The 23,868-nt window shown below is 41.8% G+C and overlaps 1 protein-coding gene across 1 annotated transcript; it reads right to left on the bottom strand.

Annotated features, from left to right (window-relative positions):
• Window positions 1-205: 205 nt before the first annotated feature.
• On the bottom strand, window positions 206-20,572 carry AQP11 (aquaporin 11). The gene is made up of 3 exons (XM_004466269.5): window positions 19,824-20,572; window positions 7,286-7,402; window positions 206-2,927 (listed from the first exon to the last, which is right to left on the bottom strand). Exons 1-3 carry the CDS (start codon window positions 20,440-20,442, stop codon window positions 2,848-2,850), a joined length of 816 nt encoding a protein of 271 aa, XP_004466326.1. The 5' UTR covers window positions 20,443-20,572; the 3' UTR covers window positions 206-2,847.
• Between the last annotated feature and the right edge of the window lie 3,296 nt (window positions 20,573-23,868).

The following is a 23,868-nucleotide window of genomic DNA, read 5'->3' as shown; positions in this document are numbered from 1 at the left end:
CCAAGTAATTTAAGCTGTTTAAGGAGAAGTGAGCACCTCACACCTTAAGGTTTGAGCGATGTGAAAAGGTGGTGGCCTTAATGGACAAAAGTTCCCCGTGGGTGGTCAAAGAAACATTAGAGATGGGACACCAGCGTGAGCGAGCTAGAAAAAAGGGGGTAGCTCTAGTTTGCGAAGCTGTTCAAAGCAGATACCATAGAATGGGTTGGCTTTTAACAGTGGCATTTTATTAGCTTACAAGTTCACAGTTTTGAGGCTGAGAAAAAGGTCCAAATCAAGGCTTTGTCAGGCGACACATTCTCCCTGAAGATGGGCTGCCAGGGAGCCTGGACTCCTTCGTCACGTGGCAAGGCACATGGCAGTGTCTGCTGGTCTCTCCCTTCTCTTGCCAGCTTGGCTTCATTGCTTCCAGCTTCTTGCTTCCATGACTTTCTCTCTTTATCTGAATTTCTTTCTCTTATGAAGGACTCTAAAGAGGATCAAGACCCACCCCGAAGGAGGTGGGTCACATCTTAAGGTCCTACTAACCAAAAGTTCCTACTTGTAATGTGTCCACACCCATAGGAAAGGATAAACTTTAAGAACATACTTTTTTGAGGTACAGCTTCAAACTACCACAGTAGTGACTGGAGAGTGGAATGTTTGAAATCATAGAAGAGTTTCGGTTATTGGTAATGACAAGTTCAAGTATATGACCAGAGTTGTGGCTGAGGCACAACAGAAGACAAAATTATCAGGGAGCTGAGAGACCAAGACGTTGGAAGGATCACCTATGAGGTTACTGAAATCACCAAAAACTATAACTGGAGTAGTGTTTTAGAGAGTGAGAGTGAGACAGAAACTAAGCTCTTAAGAGAACAAGGGGAAACTGAGGGGAAGGTACAGCAGGTGACTGTGACAGGAAGAACCCGGGGAGGAGATGGCATTGTCTGATGATGAGTTTAAGGGATGGAGGGAGTGAGGGAGAAGGGCCAGGAAGCATCAGTGAAGACCAAGGTAACTTCTACCTCCAGCTCAGTGATAAAAGAGGTGCGGGAGAGGAAACAACTACCACTGGAGTCGGCTGCAATGTCATCAGAAGTCACAAACTCGGATTCTGATGGGTGAAATTTAGAGGGCTGAGTATTTTCAAAAATTAATGCCCCTTCTGAAACTTCATAATAGAGAAATATGAATTTTACAAAGTATTTCTATATCATAAGAAAAACAGGCATGAAACAATAGGTCAAACTCAGCTTCATGTGTGGAAGACATAGGGAATGATGGCAAGAGACCATGTGAAAAGAAAAAACCATAACTTTGTGTTTTTGCATGGCAAAATTCAGGCCTACTATTACCAAATCTTTTGACGTTTCGAAAGAAGCTGGAACTTACAGATTGGAGTGAAACAGACAAAGTTTTGCCTGAAACAGTTTTTAAAATACTGGATATACTAAATAAAACATGTCAGAGTTTACATTTAGCCATTCAGTCACAATTTTATGAACTCTACTTTTCAAAATATTAACTGCCATGTTATACATTTGTTGGTAAGCTGAAGAGTCTAAGTCCATGATCGTCAAACTGGCTGCCTTCCTGACCTCGTTGGGTAGAGTTAGCAACAGTTCAGTCTTAGGTGTAAGTAGAAAGACTATCTACAAGCTGATTGCCAAGCAGCACTTAAATTACCTGGCAACTTATCAGTTGCTTATTAATTAATTATTACTCAAGCAGATCATATTTCACCCCATATTTTTTTACTTTCAATTTTAAACCTGATAATGGAATTTCCTTTGAAGAGAAACATATTTAACCTTTTATGACCTAAACTTTTAATAAAAATTAGATCTCATACAAGAAAATAAAGTTTTCTAATGGAGGAAACTTGAAGGTTCTTTAAACCTCAAAAAAAAAAAAAAAAGGAAAGAAAGAAAAACTTGATTAATTCCTGAACTAATTTTAATATTATTATAAAGTATTTAATGTTTTTTTTTTTTTTTTAAAAACCTTCAGTTTTCTATTACTCATAGTGATGACTGAATAGAACTTTGGGACGGAAGTAGAAGTTGAAAGACGGTATTTGGCTGTGTGTGACCTTGGGCAGGGCAGCAAACCCCTTTGGACTTAAATTCCTTATCTGTAAAGGAAGGAAGATTAAAAATACATGCCCTACCTACTTCATAAGGTAGTTGTTAGAATCAAATGAGAATGTGAAAAGCTTGTATCTTGATTTCATATGGGTGCTATATAATACATTCTACTAAAGAATAATTTGTTGAAACTAGTGAGATTATCTACTTAGAAGAAAAAGAATTATATAGTAGATGAGAATGTATTTAAAATTTGGGAAGCCCTTTGAATATGAGTAGATATATAATCTACTTCCAAAAGCAACTTTCCTATGGAAAGATAACACTGTTAATGTTATTGTATGATGAATTAGCTGAAAAGAATCCTGTTTCCAGTTCTGTAAGGATGACTGGTTGTTATAGTTTTTTGGTTAAAAATCCTATTCATTCAGGTGACACCTGATACACACACTCTTTCTTTGGTCTTACCCTTCCCTTCCCTTCTCACCCTGTACTAATTTCATCAAAGTTAACAATTACCACTTGATATTTATGTTCAGTGTAATGAGACTTTTCCAGTAGCATATAACACATCACTCAAAAGAACAAGTCTTAACTGAGAAAAACAGGATACCTCAATTTCACAGTAACTTAAGTTCCAGTGATGAAACCTATAAGGCAGCTTCCTCACAGGCAGCTAATGATGGTGAATCCAGTGCAGCCAGTGTGTTAGACATGAGGTGATAAAATCTATATCACATCCAGTGTGACTGTCAGGTAACTTAGTCTTTTGGAACAGTTATTCCTTTTTGTTATTTGTACGGTTGTTATGCAGCCATGGAAGGAAAAGACTGAACATCAAAACCATCAACAATATACCTGAAAGACAAAATACAGTAAAACAAAAACAAAACAATCTTTAAGGAAATTCACAATCATCCAGTAGGTATAATTTAAAATGATATACAACTATATACCTAGAGATTTGAAAAGCTATGAATTATCTCCATCCATATTATATGAAACGTAGATATTTTAAAATATATTTACATTTTTCTTCAACCCTGAATCCTTAAAAACGTACATACTTGTTAAAACCAGTAGAATCTAAACCATGAATTCAAAGGATAACAAAACCCAAAGGTTTGTAGTTTTAGTTCTGGCTCCATTACCAATTTCTTGAGTGAGAAACCTTGGACTTGGGTTTCCATTTGCTTCTCTTTAAAATGGCAACACTGTATCTGTCCATGTCCCAGGGAAGTATCAAGAGAATAAAGCAACTGAAAACACTGAGTGTTTCATCAGAATGCTCAAATAAGAACAATACTTTAGAATACCCTCTCCCTTCTCACTTGTTTTTCATCAATCTCATCTACTGATAGCTTTGAGAGATTATCAAGCACAGCAATTAAAGCAAAATTTCACAACTCAAAATTAAAATCTTAAATATACAAATGTAAAAAAAATCAAATAGTAAATCTTCATTTTTGAGGTCTCATTAGACTAATATAAGATGTAGTGGTTGGCTAATTTTTCAGTGGGAAATAGGGACTGAGGGGAGTGAGACACAAGGGCCTAAATCACTAATTTGACAAGGAAGTCTGCAATGGTTAACTTTTTTCCCTCAATGTAGTTAGGCTTAAAGCTCTAAGTCAGTTAAAACTCTGATTAAGAATGAGTTTTTGTCATTTAAAATTTGAAACTATTTTACTCTTGTTTGGAAACAACAGAAAACATTAAGGCTTGGCTAGCATTTAGATAACTTAACATTTTTAAAAGATGAGTCTGTTTAGTGACCAAAGGTGTAAATGAAAAAAATATATATCAGAAACAATCCCTATATTAACTGACCCACTAATTTTGTAATTTTCTTTATAAAATCAGAGCTAGAAAATAAAACATTACATTTTAAATTGTACTTCTATAAATGGAATTACAGTTTCATAGAAACAAATAAAATATGCCAGTTTTCACAGCATGAAATATATAAACCAGGGAATTAATTCCATATACATTCTAATAGTCAGATTTCTAACATTTTAAATTTTTGTGAGATGGCATGGACCATTTGAGGAATTATAATTATCTCTGCTATGAAAAGGAGCAAGAAAGAGAACAAGAACCGTGATTCCCAAGAATAGTTAGCACCCTGCTTGGTCACTAAGGGAAAGAAGATAGAATCTATTTTGAGACTGCTCTTCTGTCCCTCGGCTTCCTATGGCATTGCCTTAATTTAGCTTTCACAGGTTTTTTTTTTTCTTTCTTTTAGTCTCTGCATTTCTTAGCTCTTGTAAGAATATAACTCCTTATGTTTCCTCTATTTCCTCTCCTTTTTATAGTTTAAGAATTGTGACTTTATTTCATTTGGGGCCATTTTTTTCCCCAATGGGAATGTAACCTTTATGACAAAACTCAGGGGCAAACTAGAATTCAATATTCTGAAGACTGCCGTTTATGCATATATATGTCTTTTATCCATTTAGACAAAGGATACCTTTATTGTTCATTCATAAACCTCATCAGTGTAGGAACAAGCCGCTTTAAACGAAAACTACAACAGCAATTTTATGGTGCAACTTTTTAGGAAAAAAAAAAAAGCTAGGTTTCGGGTGCTTGGGCCTGGAGAGCAGCAGCGCATGTGGAAGGGGGAGCGGTGCCGCGGAGAGCCCCCAGGCAGCCTCCAAGGAGGGGCAGAAGGAAATGGAAGAGGAAGGAGCAAAATTAAAAGCGGGACATCCTCCTGGGGGACAAAAGCCTGGAGGTTCAGATTCCTTAAGAAAATGATTAAAGAAAGGGCAAAAATGTTTTGATTCTGGGGATTGCGACATATCTAAAGCAAAAATGAGGAACAAGCCGCTTCCTACTGCAACCCCGGCTAAGACGGGGGCCCCTGGTGACCACGTTCCACGGCCCAGGGACCCTCCTCAGCGGAAACCATCCCTTGCTGCTAGCAAACTGGCCAGTGGATTTAAAGCACGAACTGCACGAGTCTTCTCACCCCCAGTATTTCTCATTAATGTGTTACTTCTCAGCTTTTTGTTTCCTTCATTCACTGAGTCATTAGAGACTGACAGCTTTGCAGGGAGTGGAAGTGTGCAATGCCACTGTAAGGGAATATACATGTGCAGAGTTTTGATTAGTTTAACAGTGCACTGATGAAAGGGCATGTTAGAGCAACATAAAGCAATCCACTTGAAAATAACTGTATATATTACCTAACTCCTAGTGAGTCCTGGGTTCCAACAAGTAACATGTTTTACAAGTTTAATGTTTTTGGATTTTCCTTTCCTCATCTTAATTGCAGCTTTGTATGCTTTGTATGTTACTCTTATTTAATATAACCTTTATTGTATCAATTCCTTTTGGATATTGTAAAACAAGTTTAAGACCACAAGTTGGGAGAAAGTCCACGTATTTCAAACACAAATAGATCGGGCTCTGAAAGACTTGTATCTCTGTGCTTGAATTTAAATGACCTGTTTCAGCTTTAAAACAGAATTTTACTTGGGCAATATTTGCCCATTCTTGTGTAACTTACATGACTCTACTGCTTAACAGGTGCTGTTGAAGCTAGTATTCTTATTCCGTTCTGCAGTGTTAGAACACCCTTTGTTGTTGAAGATGTGACGTATGCACGTGCACAGACTATGGAATTCACTTTTGTGCCATTTTTGTAAATACAATAGTTTTGCCTGCACACACACACACAAAGCTATGACTTCTTAGGCCAACTAAGAAAGAACCTCTGAATGTGTATTTTCAACAAGGCAAGTAGGGCCATACATAATTGTAAAAAAAAGTTTGACTTCAATTCCATTTGTAAAAGATTCCTTGCATAAGAAGCAAAGAAATGAATAAAAGTATATTTGTTTTTTGTTTGGGTTGTTTTGGGGTAATGGTTCTTTAAAATATATTGGTAATAGCCACAAGTAATATGTTTTCTTTCTGTCTGAATTACATTAACCTGAAGAGAATATAATCCCCTTCTCCACCCTGACACCCTCTGGTCTGTATACTCCCTAAAAGAGGAGTTTTATTATTTTTTATTCTATCCTGAGACTTTTTCCCAGTGTATTCTTCTAAGAATACACTTAGCTTAGTTTTAAGCTATTCGGGCTGGAAAATGTGTTTTAAGAAAAAAACTCATGGTCCTTCAACAGAGAATGCTATTACTTCAGATTTTTTCTTTTAAAAAAATTCTGGGGGCGGAGGAGTGGGTGTAGCTCAGTTGGTTGAGTGCCTGCTTCCCATGTACAAGGTCCTGTGCCTCCTAAAAGCAAAATAAAAATAAAAAAATTCTGGGAAGGGCTACTTCTTAATGTTTTTAAGTAATGAAATAATTTCTTAGTATTATCATGGGCATAATGTCAAAACTGTAGGTGAAGCACATTAACAAACCTGTACCCTAACAAATGCTGGCTTCAGATAAGACATACTAGAAGAACTTTTCCATATAGAACTATCAATAGACTTGCCTGATTAGTTTCAGTGACATATTTAATCATGTTAAAAATAAAAAAATTGGGAAAATTTTTCTTTAAAGATGTTACAGCACTCTACAGAATTTTTAAAAAGCTAGCACTATTAGCATTTAAAAATACAGATTTTCTCTGACGTTGATTAGGCCTATAGCTTTTATCATTGAACCAAATAAATATTAAATAGGAGCGAAAGGAATGGAATTGAAAGGGAGGAGTAAAATGCGGTGGCCCTTCACCTCTGTTATGCTGATGTTCCTTTCTTTGTGTGCTTTTTTTTGGTAACAGAAAATGTTAACTATGGACAAAAGAAGGATGAGCTACTATTGGAGGGCCAGGTGTCCTCATATTCATTTATTAGTCATGAATTATAATCAGATGTTTAAAACAGAGATGATTAAATTAAAGCAAGAAGTACTGATAATGAATATGAAGAAATGCATGTTAAGATTACAGTTAATGAATCATATTTTGCTTTATATGACCCATCTTTATAGAAGAGTTTTATATATCTGATCCATATAGAAATAACAGTAATAGAACTGTTGGATGGTTTAAAAGCTACATTTATCACAGATAGACATTGTTTCCTGAGACGCTTTTCTGCAAAATGAGTCAAACTAGATGTTATTTTATTTGGAGCTACCTTTTTCATTTCCTTTTTAATGCCTACTCTGGCTTTGGAAATTGACAGGTTACAAATACCTTCAACTTCAGATTCCCTAATCTTTCAAACATATTAAATAAAAATATGCTTACCTAAAGAAGGAGCCAGCCAATACACTATAAAAAACCGAGGGAAGGCTTCATCAAAACACTTGAAATGCAGTGAAAGTGCCAAAGCTGGATTAAATACAGCTCCAGTTAGACTTCCTCCTGTAATACATTTTAAGCAGAGTGATATTAAACCATACATCTTATATTGTAACTGGAAATACATGGGTTACTAAATGTAGCTTTTAGATATAATAGTGTTCTTAGTCTAAGATCTTCCTTTGCAGAATCTCCTGGCAGAATCTAGTAATAGATTAAAATATGCCAGATGCATAAAAATGATGTTAAAAGTTTAAATCTAACACTTTTTTTTATATACTATAAAATGTATATTGAAAGTTAATGCTCTTGGAAAGCGGGCTTGGCCCAATGGATAGGGCATCCGCCTACCACATGGGAGGTCCGCGGTTCAAACCCCGGGCCTCCTTGACCTGTGTGGAGCTGGCCCATGTGCAGTGCTGATGCGCGCAAGGAGTGCCCTGCCACGCAGGGGAGACCCCCGCTTAGGGGAGCCCCATGCACAAGGAGTGCACCCCATAAGGAGAGCCGCCCAGCGTGAAATAAAGTGCAGCCTGCCCAAGAATGGTGCCGCACACACGGAGAGCTGACACAGCAAGATGACGCAACAAAAAGAGACACAGATTCCTGTGCCGCTGATAAGGATAGAAGCGGTCACAGAAAAACACACAGTGAATGGACACAGAGAGCAGACAACTGGGTGAGGAGGGAAGGAGAGAGAAAGAAATAAAAAATAAATCTTAAAGTAAAATTTAAAAAACTAGTCTTTAAAAAAAAAAAGAAAGTTAATGTTCTATATTATTGTTTCTATAGCATTTTAAACAGGAGATTTGGCGGCCCTTCTTAACGTTCATCAATTTAAATGAATAATAATAATGAAATGAAAGAAAATACATTTAAAATGGAATCAATATCCCAGATCCTCTTAGGTAAAAGAGGAGCTTTGTACTGAAAACAAAAAGTTAAAAGGAGTAAAGTGTTATTAGCTGTATATTTACATGTCAACAGAGTAAGAGTGACTGTGAGTAGTCGTGAAAGATAGGCACACATTTTCACTGATGACCACTTTTCCAGAATTCATATTCCAGATGCCTCTAGGGTAGCTCTCTGACATGGGGCCTAGAAATGTACAGTTCTGGTCACACAACAGTAAGGAAAGGGAGATCTCCTGGGGTAGAGGAGGCTGACTGCCTGTCCAATAGTACTCACCAGAGCTCTGTGCCAGAGGACTTTCGAAATACCCTATCCCTAAGACAGGGACATTTTTGGTGGTTCATAGAAAATGGAAGCCTGAGCACATACATCTGCCTCTATACTCAGCCAGAGACAGATGCCAGGATCTTCACAAATTTTATGCTGACATACTGTCTTCATAAAACGCAATAAAGTAAAATTGGAAAGGAAGTGACCTTTTAATGAGATTCAGCTAATGAGATCTCACTCTTGATAGGCTGAGAACAGTGAAGCTGTATTGAGAGGAGAGATGTGGAGCAATCAACTAAGCCCACTCCACGGCTAAGAGGTTTTCCTAGCACACCCGTCTTACGGCCTGGTTCATACTCATGTCTCAGCCATTGTAAGTAACATCATGTCATTCTTAAATTGTCAAATCCTGGAATGGTAAGCCTCGAACTGTCAAGGGCTAACAGAATTGTTTGGTTGGCAGGTGACTGTTTCATTCCATAAAAAATTACTGAGATCCGATGTACTAGACACCATTGGCAGAAAGATAAGGACCCACACAAACATCTTTACAATATACTGTAATCCAAGTTATGATATAAGCAATCTACGACTCTGGCATTTATTAATAAAATGAACGAAACACGACCCTGTGATTAGCTTACTTAAATATTCCTGGCTACGATATACTGAAGACTTTCCATTATGCCTAGGAACAAACACTCTCTATCAGTTCTGTATCAGCCTAACACTCAAACGACCTCACTTCCTCACCTTCTAATCCTCACATGACCCATATTGCTCAGTGTGACTTTGCTGATCCTCCCACCAAGATGCAGAGCCTAGCTCCCTTCTCTTGAATACGGGCAGGCTTTGGGACTTGCGTTGATAGAATGCAGTGGAAGTGACACTGTGAATTCTGAACATAGTGGAAATGACTAGGTCCAGACCCCAATAAGCCTACAGGCTACCACTTTTCTGCCCTCTTGGAATAATGCCCTTGGCCATGTAAGTGAGCTGGTCTAGACTGCTGGGGGATGAGAGGCCACATGGAGAACTGAGGCAGCCCTGGGGACAGTCCAAACTGAACACCAAGCACGTCAGTGGGCAACCTTGGACCCCCAGCCCCACCAACTGTCCAGTGACTGCAGTTGCATGAGTACATTAAAAATAATGAATGTTCCTTTAAATTTTGGGGTGGCTACACAGTAACAGTGACTGACACAGAAATTGGTATCTAGAATGGATTCTGTCTTAACAAATGCCTAAAGCAAGTGGCACTGGCTTTGGCATTTTGGACTGAATAATTCTTTGCTGTTGGGGGTTTTGTCCTGTTTTGGAGGATGTTCAGTGGCATCCCAGACCTCTACCCACTAGATACTAGGAGCACACACATGCCTCCCCCAACCCCACTTTAGCAACCAAAAACGTTTCCAGACATTGCCAAGTTGTCCCTGGGGGCAAACTGCCCCAGTTGAGAACCACTGTTCTGGAAAACCACTGGTACTGGTGTACAAGGAGGTATAACAAGGTTATTTATTTATAGTAGCAAAGATCTGGGGGAAACCTAAATGTCCTTCCATAAGAAAATAGCTAAACAGCTGTATTATTCCTTTGGGATGCCATGCAGCATTTTGAAATATGAAAGGAATCTCTTTATACCAACATGGATAAGTCTGTAAAATACATCACTGAACAACGATACACACACACAAAAGGCAACTGCAGAAAGATAAGGTGTGGTATCTTTTGTTAATAAGAACACATAAAAGAATAAGTTTCTATAGGATCATATCCACATGTATAATAAATGTACCAAAAAGTTTGGCAGGACACACACGTGCCCACACACACACACACCCGCACACACACACAGAATTACCCTGGTGGTCAGGGGAGGCAGGGAGAAGACATAGGCATGGATGATGGCAGTGAAAAGACACTTCAGTCTTATTGGTATTGGTTCAGTTTTTTTTACAAGAATCTATTCATGTATTATTTGTACAATTAAACATGAATTATTTAAAAAGTAAGGGATCATTTGGAATTATCCAAAAATGGCTTCAAAAAGCAAGTTACTGGGAAGCAGATGTGGCTCAAGTGCTAGAGCTTCTGCCTACCATATGGGAGGACCTGGGTTTGATCCCTGGGGCCTCCTGGTGAAAAAGAAGAAGATAAAGTGTGTTCACGTGGTGAGCCAGTGCCCGTGCGAGTGCTGGAATGGTGAGCGTAAGAGCCTGTGTGGCGAGCCAGTGCCCACGCAAGTGAGGCACGCAGCAAGATGATGATGCATCAAAAGAGAGACAAGGGGAGAGTCAAGGTGAAGCAGGAACTGAGATGGTGCAATTAACAGGGAACCTCTCTCCACATCAGGGGTCTCCAGGATCAAATCCCAGTGAATCCTAGAGAAAAGAAAATGAGAAGACAACACAGACAGCAAAAACAGCGGGGCAGGAGGAAGGGAAGGGGGAAAAATAAATAAATAAAATTAAAGAAAAAAAAGCAAGTTACTATTTATTGACATTGGAAGGGCAGAAGACGTAATTGTTCACATGGAAGAAGAGACATCACCCAGGGAGGGCCAGCTGGCCACCTGCAAAGAGTCTCAGAGGACAAGATGAACTTGGTGAAAATACCAGTCGACGGCTTGGTCCCAAACCTGGCAATTCTAGGCACTAATGTTTCTCAACACTCCTAACGGGGATCGATTTCTCTGTGATAGAACGGCACTAATTAAAATCACATAAGTCTCATGTATAAAACAGGACTTTGGTTTACTAACTGATAGCGGGAACTAGCCCTTTCTAGGGATCAGAATATTTGTCGTCCTGGGAAGCTGTGCCCTGAGAAGCCAACTCCATCATCAGAAAGTACCTTGGAAAGCACGTCCTCAGAGCATGGCTGATAAAACGTCGTTATTTCCATCTGAAAAGGCCTCTCAATGACAGGACTGCTTGGGTTTCCCAGATTCAGTCTCTCCTCCCCTGGTATTGCTAAGTCCTGGTTATAAGTTATAATGAATAAAACAAATTCGGTCTCTGGACTCATAAAGCTTACTGTCTGATGGAAGGAGACAGGTATGTCAGAAAACAAATGGGTAATTAAAAATTCTGTGAGGGAAATGAACAGGGTGCAGCAGTAAAAAAGACAAAACAGGGCTACTTAGATGTGTAAAATAGCAGATTTTTAAAAAATCTCTAACTACACATGAAAAAATGAATTTCTTTCTTATCTTGTTCACTGAACTAATTCTCATAAAACCTAAATTGCTTGAACTCTGCTCTAATGTTAATAAATCACACAGCTTTTTAAAAAAAATTTATTAGGAAATCCAATAAATCCCAGCTAATGGATTAGAAGCAGCAGTAAACGGTAATGCCATCAGCGGCTTCCATTTGCATGTCAAAATGTAGGGTGCTAAATCAAATACATGATCAGATGTTTGTCATCTCCCTGGTCATTGGCTATCTTAGGTGCCTGTGGCTATGTTGCAGGAAAGTTATGTTCTGTAATCTCAAAGTACATTTTCATTTATTTCAATGTGGCCACCTGTGTTGGTGACTTCCGAGTGCCCTCAAAATCCAAGTAGTTAAATAAAATTTCTCAGCATGCAACCTTTGTCAAACCTGTCCTAATAGTATATTAGAAGTTAAAAAAAAACAAAGCATATCAAAATAACTTGTAATAATGCCTGATTTACGCAACTCTTCCCCTGCCTTCCCCTCCCTATCTATTCTTAAAAAAAAAAAACTTTTTAAAACATTTCAAATTTACAGTGCAGTTGCAAAAATAACACAAATCCTCCCAGATACCCAGATCCATCTATTTTAACATTTTGCCACCTTTGTCTTATCATTCCTTCCTTCCATCTGTGTGCCAGTCTCTGTCCGATAATATCTATCTATCTATCAATCAATCATCTATCTAATTTCTGAACATTTGAGAGCAGGTTGCATATGTCATACTCCTTGAACACATAAAACTTCCATGTTTTATGAACAAGGATATTCATTTTATGTAATCACCTGAAATGCAGCTATCAAGTTCAATAAATTTAACATAGATATAAAGCTTACATTCTATATTCCAATTTTTCTTTTGTCCCAGTGATGTCCTTTTGAACATTTTCTCCACCATTCTTAGATGCTATCCAGTGTCATGTGTTGCATTTGTTGTTACCTCTTTAGTTTCTCTCTCTTTCCTTTTTCCCTTGTATTGGTGGACACACATGCAACATAAATCTTCCCATCCTAACCCTCCCAAGCATACCGCTCCGTTTGGGATTAATCACATTCACGGTGTTGCCGTACCCTCACCACCATTACTGGAACTTTTACACCCCTTCAAACAGGGACCCTATACTCATTCTGCATTAACTCCTAATTGTCCCTGCCCACACTCCTGGTAACCTCTACTTTCTGTCTTTATGAGTTTACACTGATATTTTAAAAAATATTTTCTTTGTGGTTACCACGGGACTTAAATTTAAATCCTAATCTATAAAAACCTCATGTACTTTGATATCAACTTAACTTCAATAGCATACATGAAATATGTTTCTGTATTCCTCTGTTCCCTCACTTTTATGTAGTTCTTGTCACAAATTACATATTATCTATTATGAGTCCCAAACCATTGATGTCTCATTTCTTTTTTTTTTTTTAAGGAAGTACCGGGGAATGATGAACCCAAGACCTCATACATGGGAAGCAGGTGCTCAACCACTGAGCTACACCTGCTCCCCAAATGAGAGTTGGTTTTTTCATTTGTTTGTGCTTAGGAGGTACTGGGGATCAAACTTGGGACCTTGCACATGGGAAGCAGGTACTCAACCACTTGAGCTACATCCACTTCATTACTTTTTTTTTTTTTCTTTTTTTCTTCTTATTTTCTTTTAAATGTCACATTAAAAAAATTGGAGGGCGGCGGACTTGGCCCAGTGGTTAGGGCATCCATCTACCACATGGGAGGTCCCCGGTTCAAACCCCAGGCCTCCTTGACCCATGTGGAGCTGGCCCATGCGCAGTGCTGATGCGCGCAAGGAGTGCTGTGCCATGCAGGGGTGTCCTGCGTAGGGGAGCCCGACACCCAAGGAGTGCGCCCCGTAAGGAGAGCCGCCCAGCACAAAAGAAAGTGCAGCCTGCCCAGGAATGGTGCTGCACACACGGAGAGCTGACGCAACAAGATGACGCAACAAAAAGAAACACAGATTCCTGTGCTGCTGACAACAGAAGTGGACAAAGAAGACGCAGCTAACAGACACAGAGAACAGACAACTGCGGTTGGGGGGGAAGGGGAGAGAAATAAATAAATAAATAAATCTTAAAAAAAAAAAAATGAGGTCCCCATATACCGCCCCCCCCCCATCAACAACCTCTTTAATCATCACAGCACATCCACTGCACCCGGCGAATACATTCTGGAGCACTGCTGCAGCACATGGACAGTGGTCCACATTGTAGTCCACACTCTCCCCCAGTCCACCCAGTGGGCCATGGAAGGCACACAACGTCCAGCATCCGTCCCTGTAGCACCACCCAGGACAACTCCAAATCCTGAAAATGCCCCACACCATATCTCTTCTTCTGTTTCCCTACCATCGGCAGCAACGGTGGCAATCCTCTCCACATCACTACTACAATTTCTTCCCTTACTAATCACAATAGTTTCCCAACAACACCAGTAAGTCCACTCTAATCCATACTCTATTCCTTCATCCTGTGGACCTGGGATGGCTATGTCCAGTCCTCCTCTACATCAAGAGGGGGGCTTAGATTCCACAAGTATGATGGATGCAATTCTCCTGCTTGCAGTTGTAGGCATTCTTGGCTCCCTAGTGTGGTGGTTGACCTTCTTCACCTCCCTGTCAGCTGGCCAGGGTAAGTCCAACAAACCAGAGGGTAGGAGCTGCAAGTCTGCTGAGGCCCAGGGCCTAGCCATCACATGGACAGCCCAGAGATTCAGGTCTCCTGAGTATACACCAACCCAAATGCCAACCACAGGTCTGGTAAAAGTAACAGAAGAGGCATGTGTAGAAAGGTCATATCTGAGTCCAACTCCATCACACTCAGGAACACAAAATCCAAAGTAGGGCCAACTGACATGGCCCTGAACTCCAGAGCCATCTGCCATGACCATAGAACCTGTGGGTCTCTGCAGCCTTCAGGAGAACCAGGACCTGGGTTTCCATCTACCTTAGCTGTCTCTGGTACCATGCTGAGGTATGCATAGGCATCACCCCTCTGATGACCTCCTGACTCTTTTTTGGAGACTCACAGCCATATAAACTCACTTGTCTTTTCCATTTCCCCCTTTTATCCCAAGTCAAAAAGCAGTTTTTAACACCTGATATTAAATGTAGGCTGAGATACTCTGCTGGTCTGAGTTGACCCCTTTATTCAAGGTCTTTTCTAGTTACATCATCAGCTGGTGCTTGGTAGTAATCCCTCGGCACCAGGGAGGCTCATCCCTGGGAGTCAATGATAAGCCCTTGAGACTGATGACTCCGATTATGAGCCTGTGTGCCTGAAATATGAACTAGGCCTAGAGCTGCAGGGTGCCTAAGAGTTACTTCCTGAGAGCCTCCATGTTGCTCAAAAGTGGCCACTCTCTAAGCCAAATGCAGCATGTAGATGCATTGCCTTCCCCCCAGCGTGGGACATGACTCATTACTTTTTATGCACTTGGCCTTTTAGATCCTGTAGGAAGTAAAAAGGGGAGTTGCAAACCAAAAATATATTAGTACTAGTATTTAAATTTACCCATGTTATTATTTTTACCAGAGATTTTTATTTGTTCATGTGGCTTCAATCTATTGTCTAGTGTCCCTTCCTTTCAACCTGCAGAACTCCTGTTAGCATTTCTTATAGGGCCAGTCTAGTGGTGATGAACTCCCTCAGCTTTTGTTGAAACAGCAATGTCTTAATCCTCCCTCATTTTGAAAGACAGTTTTGCTGGATATAATGTTTAGGTGGCAATCTTTTGTTTCCAGCACTTTAAATATGTCTTCCCTCTGCCTTTTTGCCTCCATGGTTTCTGGTAAGAAATTGGCTCTTAATCTTATTGAGACTCCCTTGTATGTGACATGTTGCTTCTCCCTGGAGCTTTCAAAATTCTCTATCTTCAGCATTCAACAGTTTGATTATAACATAGTGTGATATGAGTCTATTTGGGTTTTGGAATCTGTTTGGAGTTTGCCAAGCATCTTGGATATGTACATTCATGTTGTTAATTAAATATGGGAAACGTTCGGACATTATTTTATTTGAATGTTCCCTCTGCCCCTTTCTCTCTGTTATCTTTCTAGGATTCCCACAACACATGTTTGGTACACTTGGATGGTGTCCCATGGGTTCCACAGGCTCTGTTCACTTTTCTTCATTTTCTTCCTTCTGCTCCTCAAACTGGATACTTATCTTCAATTTCATTGATTTTCCTGCCAAATCCAATCTGCTGTTGAGCCCCTCCAGGGAATTTTTAATTTCTGTTACTGTGGTTTCAATTGTTCTGTTCCTTTTCATAATTTCCATCCCTCTATTGATATTCTCTTTATGTGTATCTCTTGTTTTTCTCATTTTCTTTAGTTCTTTGTCCATGTTTTCCTTTAGCTCTTTTAGCATATTTAGGACCATTTAAAAAATGCTTTGTCTGGAATATTCCAGGTTTGATCCTCCTCGCTGATGGTTTCTAATGCTTTAATCTTCTCCTTTGCCTGGGCCATTGCTTCCTAGTTCTTTGTATGTTTTGTAATTTTTTGTTGAAATCTGGACATTTTGATATTTTAATGTGTTATCACTGGAATTTAGACTCTGAGTTATCTGTTCCTTAAGCTTGTATGCAGATCAAGTTATGACAGAGCGTTCCTTGAATGCCAGGAGCTAATAAAAAAAATTAAAAAGAAAACTCCTTTCCTAGTCTTTGCAAAGTACTCTCCCTCAGAACTTATCCATACAATCAGTTTATAGACTAGCTCCAGGCCATGATAGGACCTCCTTGGTCCTTTCTCCATATGTGTCTTGTCTAGGACATGTGCTTTTGTCCCAGGAATTCCTGGTTTGCATGGTTCTGAATGTCCCCTCCTCCCTAGGAAACAGTTTCCTCACTGTCCCACAAACTGCCCTGTGTAGGACAGCCAGCACTCCCTTGCCCTCAGCAGCCACTTGACTGCTATCCCGTAGCATTCTGCACGGGAGCTCTGTGACCGGCCTTTGATATGCAGGACAAGTCCCTTCAGTCTACCACCAGACAGGACTGGGCCAGGCACATATGCTCCCAGTATCTACAGGAGGTTACTCGACTCCCTCTGGAACTGGGACCAGGGACCCACACTAGTGGCATGAGCTGCCTCCAAGCTGTAGGGTTGGGGGAGGCCTGGGCACCAGGAAATCCTCCTGCTCTAAGCAGCCCCCTTCCCACTCAGCACTGGCCCCACTACTGCAATTCCCCAGCGGCTTTCTGGAGCCTTGAGAAAGATGCCCCCACCAGACCCTACCTGTCGTTCAAGGTTTCCATGGGTGGGGGACGACACACAGAGCCCCAAAGGCTCCCACTCTTAAATCCTTTTTACAAAACCCTTAAATCTGCCTGATAGGATGGGTACTCAACTAGTCCTAAGATAGTCCATTCTATTTGGGACAACTCCGTTGCAAAGTTATGGCATATCTATAGGAACTAATGGGGAGTGATATGGCTTAGTGTAGCACTTCCCAAACTATGTTCTCTTCTGCTACATACTCCAGAAGGATTCCATAAACTTAAAAAACTGTGTCACACCCTCCTCTCAGAGTTCCACAATATCCAGTAGCATAGCAAAGGCTTTGTGACATCTTAAAAGCAGAAAACCTGTTTAATTCGGTGTTTGCCAACTTATTTGGTAACAGAATCCTTTAAACTGCTTGAGGGGCACAATACTGAAGTACTGAAAATGAAATGAGTAAGGGTTTAGCATTGTTTGTACCATGGATCTACCACAATCTAGCTGTGTGACCTTGGACAAGCCATTTTACTTTTCTGGAATTTGCATTACTTAAAAAGAGAAAATGTGTTCACCAGGGGGTTGCTGTAAAACTTACTAAAATGTCTAGCACAATACTCTGCATATAACAGGTGCCTGATAAATATTAATTTCTTATGTCCCTTATCTTGGCAGTAAAAGGGATGAAAAGGAGAACATAATAAATTATGAATCTGTGACTAGTAATAATCTACAAATGTCTATTTGGCTCTGCCCCTGTGAACAGTTTCTAGTGCTGTCCAATACTGTGGCCGTTAACCACATACGGCTACTTAGCACTTGAAATGTAGCCAATGCAATTGGGGAACTGAATACGTAATTTTGGTTCTTTTAAATTTAAACAGCCACATGTGGCTAGTGGCTACTGAATTGGACAGCATAGCTCTAGGTTCCCAGAGCAGCAGTTCACAACACTGGTTTCACATTGGGATCAACTGGGGAAATTTAGAATATACCACTGCCTATGCCTCCCAGAGCAATTAAATCTGAATCTCTGTGCTCAGGCACAGGCATGTTTAAAAATCTCCCCAGATGATTCTAACGCAGAGAGAAGGTTGAGAATCACTGCTCTAGGATCCATTTACTCCTTCCATCTCCTCTGTCAATTAGAATCCTCATTTCAATGATTTCAACGTCTGTAAAGTAAGGGGAAGAAAAAAAGAGTAGTGATTTTGGAATCTTAAGTTGATACTTTATGGATTCTTTCCAGAAACTTTCCTTATATTTATCTGTAACTTAAAATATTTTTTCTCAAACAGTTACCACTTATAAAATAGTATTATATACAGTATTATTTATGGAATCTTAAATATATATTAAAAGTATAAAAAAGAAAAATTACCAACTTTAGGATAATGAAGAGAGGGAGAGGGGCATCAATACAGAAAAAGATCTAACTGCATGTAACGTTTATTAATTTTTAAAAAAATCTTAAAAAATTTAGTTGTTTGAAAACAGAGCTACATGGGGCCATAACTCTTTTTGCTAGGGATGGTTTTGTTCAAATATAGGACATGTTTCTGCTTATAGTCAAAACCCCCAAATTTAAAACTAAATAAGCAACTACTCACCAATCTCACAAAAATTTGCATAGACACTTACCTCTTTTTTATGTCATTTATTTCTGTCTGCGTCTACTAAAAGAACGGTACTAGATCCAAAGAAAGGAAAATGAATTGAGAAGTATTTCATTTTTACACTGGGGGTGGGTGGGACAACATATCAATTAGAAGTCCGTGAAGATTTGTGTCTACTCATAGTTTCATCTGTAATGGGAAAAAGATAGACTACAAATTTCTGTTTGTTAGAGTCCTGCTTCCCAATTATTTTATACTTCAGATATAGTCCCAACAAATATATTTTGTTGTATATATTTAAAATGTCACATTTTATCATTAAACTTTTGTTTTGGGGATTTCCTTGTCCCATTTAGAATATCCAGATTACCCACTATACCTGAGATCTGTCAAGGCAAACAGGTTTCTCAACCTTTTTTTTTTTTTAGGTACCAGGCTGGAGATTGAACCCAGTACCTCGTGTATGGGAAGCCGGCCCTCAACCACTGAGCCACATTGGTCTCCCTGAGTTAGTTTTTTTGTTTGTTTTGCTTTTCGTTTTTGTTTTTTCAGGAAGTTCCAGAAACTTGAACCAAGCCCTCCCATGTTGGAGGCAGGAGCTCAATCACTATCACTTGCGCCACACCCACTCCCAAGATACTTGTTTTTAAAAAGCACCTTTAATTTCAAGCAAGTTTTAATTAAAAAAACACATGTTTCTGAAGAGTCCATTTAAAGGTTCATTTGTAACTCAAAATGAATTATTACAGATATAAAATGGCCACTTAATTTTTGGATAAAAAGAATTAATAAAATTACAGAATTTCTACTCCCAACTCTCATCACTAACCAATCATGTGCCTTGTGCTTTAAATTGCAAGGAACTTTTTAAACCCAGGATCAGTTTTCAGTAAGAGTGGGAGTGCCAGAAGAGGATATCATATTGGCATGAGGAAAGAGGTAGCTGATAAGTTTTTTCTCTCTTCCATTTAAACAACCCCTTTGTAGGATATCTGAACCCTATATCTTACAAGATCTCAGTTTCAGCACAGATGTGGCTCCTTTCTCTAGGTGTTAGAAAAAGCACTGAAAGAGGGATCTCTTGTTGACATTATCCGGTTAAGAACGGGTTGCAAAATGATTACAATTAAGGGGATATACCAACATTTTCCTTACAGAGATGTAGTGGCTTCGAATATAGCTTGGTAAAGGACCGAGTCACTTGGGACATGCCAAGCGTTTTTGTGTAACAAACCTGCATAGACCAAAAAGGTGATGAGTGCTGCCAGCAGGTGGATACGAGGCTTAGCGGGGACCTCCTGGGAGTGCAGCACCGCGCTGTGGAAGATGAAGGAGCAGATGGTCTCCACGATGACCGCTTTGAGCAAGTCGACGTGGATGGGATTCCTGCAGGCGTAGCTCCTCTCGCTGATGTGATACTTGGTCAGACCCAGTCTCCACAGGGCGCTCATACAGTACCTGCTGCATAGGGCACTCATCAACTGGGCCAGCAGCGTCACCGCACCCGTCTCGGGGGCCATTCCCCCCAGCATCATCTGCATCATCACGCCGCAGGGGTTGCTGGCGGTGCCCACCAGAGTCAGGCCATGCACCAGCGAGAAGAAGTAGATGAGCGTCAGGTGCCAGGTGGGGTGCGCGGAGTCCTGCTCGCCCAGTAGCTGCAGCTCGTGGGTGCAGCAGCAGAGCTGGAAAGTGGCCAGAAACTCCAAGACGAAGGCAGAGACCACGGGTCTGTGCAGCCGCCGCCCGGCCCTCACGCGGGCCAGCCCCATGAACAGCACGACCGACAACATGAGCGCCAGCGAGACGCAGGTGTCCTGCGCCTCGGGCCAGCGCGCCAGCAGCGCGGCCATGGCTCCCTCTCTGCGCGCCCAGGCCGCCGGCTCCGGCTCGGCAGGGGGCGGGCTAGGGCGGGAGTCCGAAGTCCGCGGCCCCGCCTCCTGCTCGCACCCGGGGGGCCGGGCCCACTCCAGCCCCGGCAGGGACCCCGGGGGCGTCGCGCTGGCGGGCTCCTCCTCCCGCGCCTCCCTCGCGGCCCGCCGCCCGGGCGCGGAGCCATGGCTGGGGGGGAGGGCGGCGAGGGAAGTACCACGGGCGCCCGCACGGGGGCGCCCACGGGCAGCCGGGCCTCCCCCAGGGGCCTTCCCCAGGGGCCTTCCCCAGGGGCCTGGAGAGGGCGCGGAAGGCGGCAGAGAGCAGGGCGACGCCGCGCGCCCCTAGCGCAGTGCGCACGCGCGTCGCGGTCCGCGCGCCCCGCGGGCGCCGCCCCCCGCGGATCCCAGGCCCCAGGGCTGGCGCCGCGGCAGGAGCCCGCGGCTTTCGAGCGTCGTTGCGAGCTGCGGCGCTCCGAGGTTTTCTTTCCCGCCCTTGAACCTGTGAAACCGCAGGGCCGGAGAGGCCTCTGACGAGCGCGGCGGAGCTCCTCGTCTTTACTCCCGGGGCCGCCGAGCTTGAGGGGCCGAGGCGGGGGACGCGCCGCGCGCCGACACGGGGGGATTAGTGGGAGGAGACTTCGCGTCGCGCGGAGCGGGGTGAGGGCGGGGACAAAGGGCGTGCCTCGGGATCTCCTCCAGCCTTAGTTTCTTCGCGAGGGTCTTACCACCCGTTCGCTTGGGCAAGCAGGAGAACAAGTCAGTACAGGGCAGCGCGTGGGCAGGGTTCAAGAAATGGGCGTTCAGAGTTGAAACCGCGGGTCTGCTGCTGCCCGAGGGGGCGCCCTGCCACACCCCGCGCCCGTCGTGGGAGAGAAGGGCCGGGCCTCCTCGCACCCGACCAGCGCCTGCGCGGGTGGGAGCGCGGGTGGAAGCGCGGGTGGAGCGCGGGTGGAGCGCGGGTGGGAGCGCGGGTGGCCTAGGGTGGCGGCTCGGCGGGTGCGGCGCCCTCCAGTCCCGGGCGGGCTCTCCCCGCGCCCTGTGGACCACAAGGGCCCATCTCACAGGGCTGCAGGGAAGGGAGAGGAACAGAAACGAGGGCGCCCAGAGACCAGAGCTTCCACAGAGCATTTGGAAGGTGTCCTTGCTCGTTCTCGCCCGCTTTCCTCAGCAGTCTCAACTTGCCCTGTTATAACCTAATAAAAGTTTCCTTTGATAACGTCAGGATTGCTATGATGCCAGTCGACAGTCTCTGAATTAACGAAAAAACAATCCTTCCACATACACAAAACATACAAACTGTGGAGAAAGGAAGTCTGTTCCCTTTCCTGTGCCAGTGCCTGACCAGGAAGAATTTAGAGTAAGTTAGAACTAATTTTTTTTTTTGTTAGTCATTGTTTAAAAGAGGTTCCTTTCAAATTAATGCTGTTAGTATAACCATCTCATTTCTCCTCTTTACTGAAAGTCACATGGTGATTAGTTAATATGAATATATCTTGCTGATAATTCATTTTTACGAGCAAGAGCCATGTAGAAAACTAATCTTTTGGACTTTGATAAATGTTAATATATATAATATTATAATATACAAGATCATTAAAAGGAATTTAGACAATGTTTCATTAAAGACGAGACCAAAACAAATCTAATTACTTGTCATTGAATATTTCACATGAAATAAATCAATCTCTTCCTATTGTCAGAAGCAAGGAATCATTAACTTAAAATCTCTTCAGAGTGGTACTGTGGGTTAAGACCTCTGCAGGAAGCAAACCACTCGCAATTCCTTCAGCATAAGAAGGAACAAATGGTTTGTGTGGTTTTTTCTGTCTGTTTTTGAGGTACCAGAACCGGCGATTGAACTGGGACCTTGTATGTGGGAAGCCGGTGCTCAACCACTGAGTCACATCAGCTCCCCAGAGCTGGTTTTTTCGTTTGCTTATTTCGTTTTTGTTTTGTTTTTAGGAGGCACTGGGGACCGAACCTGGGACCTCCCATGTGGGAAGCAGGCACTCAACTGCTTGAGCCACATCTGCTCCCCATAAATGTTTTTTGATATGGATGATGGAGTTGCATCTGTAAATCCAGTTCTCAAAATTTCCATTCCCAAGAAAGTATCCTGGGAAGCAGATTTGGCGCAACAGATAGAGCGTCCGCCTACCACATAGGAGGTCCAAGGTTCAAACCCAGGGCCTCCTGTCCTGTATGGCGAGCTGGCCCACGTGCAGTGCTGACGTGCGCGAGGAGTGCCGTGCCACGCAGGGGTGTCCCCCGTGTAGGGGAGCCCACGTGCAAGGAGTGCACCCCATAAGGAGAGCTACCCAGCGTGCAAAAAGTGCAGCCTGCCTGGGGTGGCGCCGCACACACAGGGCTGACAAAGCAGACAGATTTAAGGTGCCACTGACAAGAATCCAAGCGAACACAGAAGAACACACAGTGAATGGACACAGAGAGCAGACAGCTGGGGGTGGGGGGAAGGGGAGAGAAATAAATAAAAAATAAATCTAGGGGAGAAAAAAGTATTCTTACATCATTTTGAGGAAAAATAAGGCAGACTCAAAAGGATAAAAACTATATGATCTCACTTATATGAAATAACTAGAATTTGTAAACCATAGAGACAGAAAACAGAATAGTAGTTAGCAGGGGCTGGGGGAGGGAGGATCGGGGAGTTATTGCTTAATGGGTACAAGTTTCTATTTTGGATGATGAAAATGTTTTGGAAATAATGGTGGCTATGCAACAATGTACTTAATGTCACAGAATTGTATACTTAAAATGGTTTAAATTATTTTTTATTATGTATATTTTATCACACACAAAAAGCCAGTGTCTTCATGTGGAAGAATAGCTTTTTTTTTTTTCTTAATGGAGAAAAAGCATTTAGTATTATTTAACACTCCTTCTTGATAAAAACAGAAAACTAGAGATAGAAGGAAACATCTTTAACACGATAAAGGGCGTAACTGAAACACCCACCTCTAAAGTCATACTCAATGGTGGAAGCCTGAAAGCTTTCTCATTAAGATCAGGAGCAAGACACTGTGACACAACTATTGAACATTGTACTGGGAGTTTAGAACAATTAGGCGAGAAAAAGAAATAAATGGTTTACAAATCAGAAAAGAATGAGTAAAACTTTCCCTCTTTGCCAATGACATGATCCTACACGTAGAAAGTCCTGAAAACCCTGCAACAAAGCTACTAGAGCTAATAAATGAATTCAGCAAAGTGGTGGGGTACAAGATCAACACGCAACAAATCAGTAGTGTTTCTATACAGTAATAATGAGCAATCTGAGGAGGAAATCAATAAAAACATTCCATTTACAATAGCAAGTAAAAGAATCAAATATCTAAGAATAAATTTAACCAGATATGTGAAGGAATCCTGCGGAAAACAGAGGGA

Source organism: Dasypus novemcinctus, chromosome 10 (assembly GCF_030445035.2).
Source record: "Dasypus novemcinctus isolate mDasNov1 chromosome 10, mDasNov1.1.hap2, whole genome shotgun sequence".
NCBI classification, from domain to species: Eukaryota; Metazoa; Chordata; class Mammalia; order Cingulata; family Dasypodidae; genus Dasypus; species Dasypus novemcinctus.
Note: the sequence above shows the minus strand (reverse complement) of the source record. Positions and strands in the feature narration are given on the sequence as shown.

What these genes read in the sequence shown, in the direction of transcription:
- AQP11 (XM_004466269.5), bottom strand. Translation starts at nt 20,442, where the DNA reads ATGGCCGCGCTGCTGGCGCGCTGGCCCGAGGCGCAGGACACCTGCGTC. An exon ending in CACCTTTTTGGTCTATGCAG is followed by an intron (nt 7,403 to 19,823) that starts GTTTGTTACACA and finishes AATGTATTACAG; the next exon opens with GAGGAAGTCTAACTGGAGCT. An exon ending in TTGGCTGGCTCCTTCTTTAG is followed by an intron (nt 2,928 to 7,285) that starts GTAAGCATATTT and finishes TTTGTCTTTCAG; the next exon opens with GTATATTGTTGATGGTTTTG.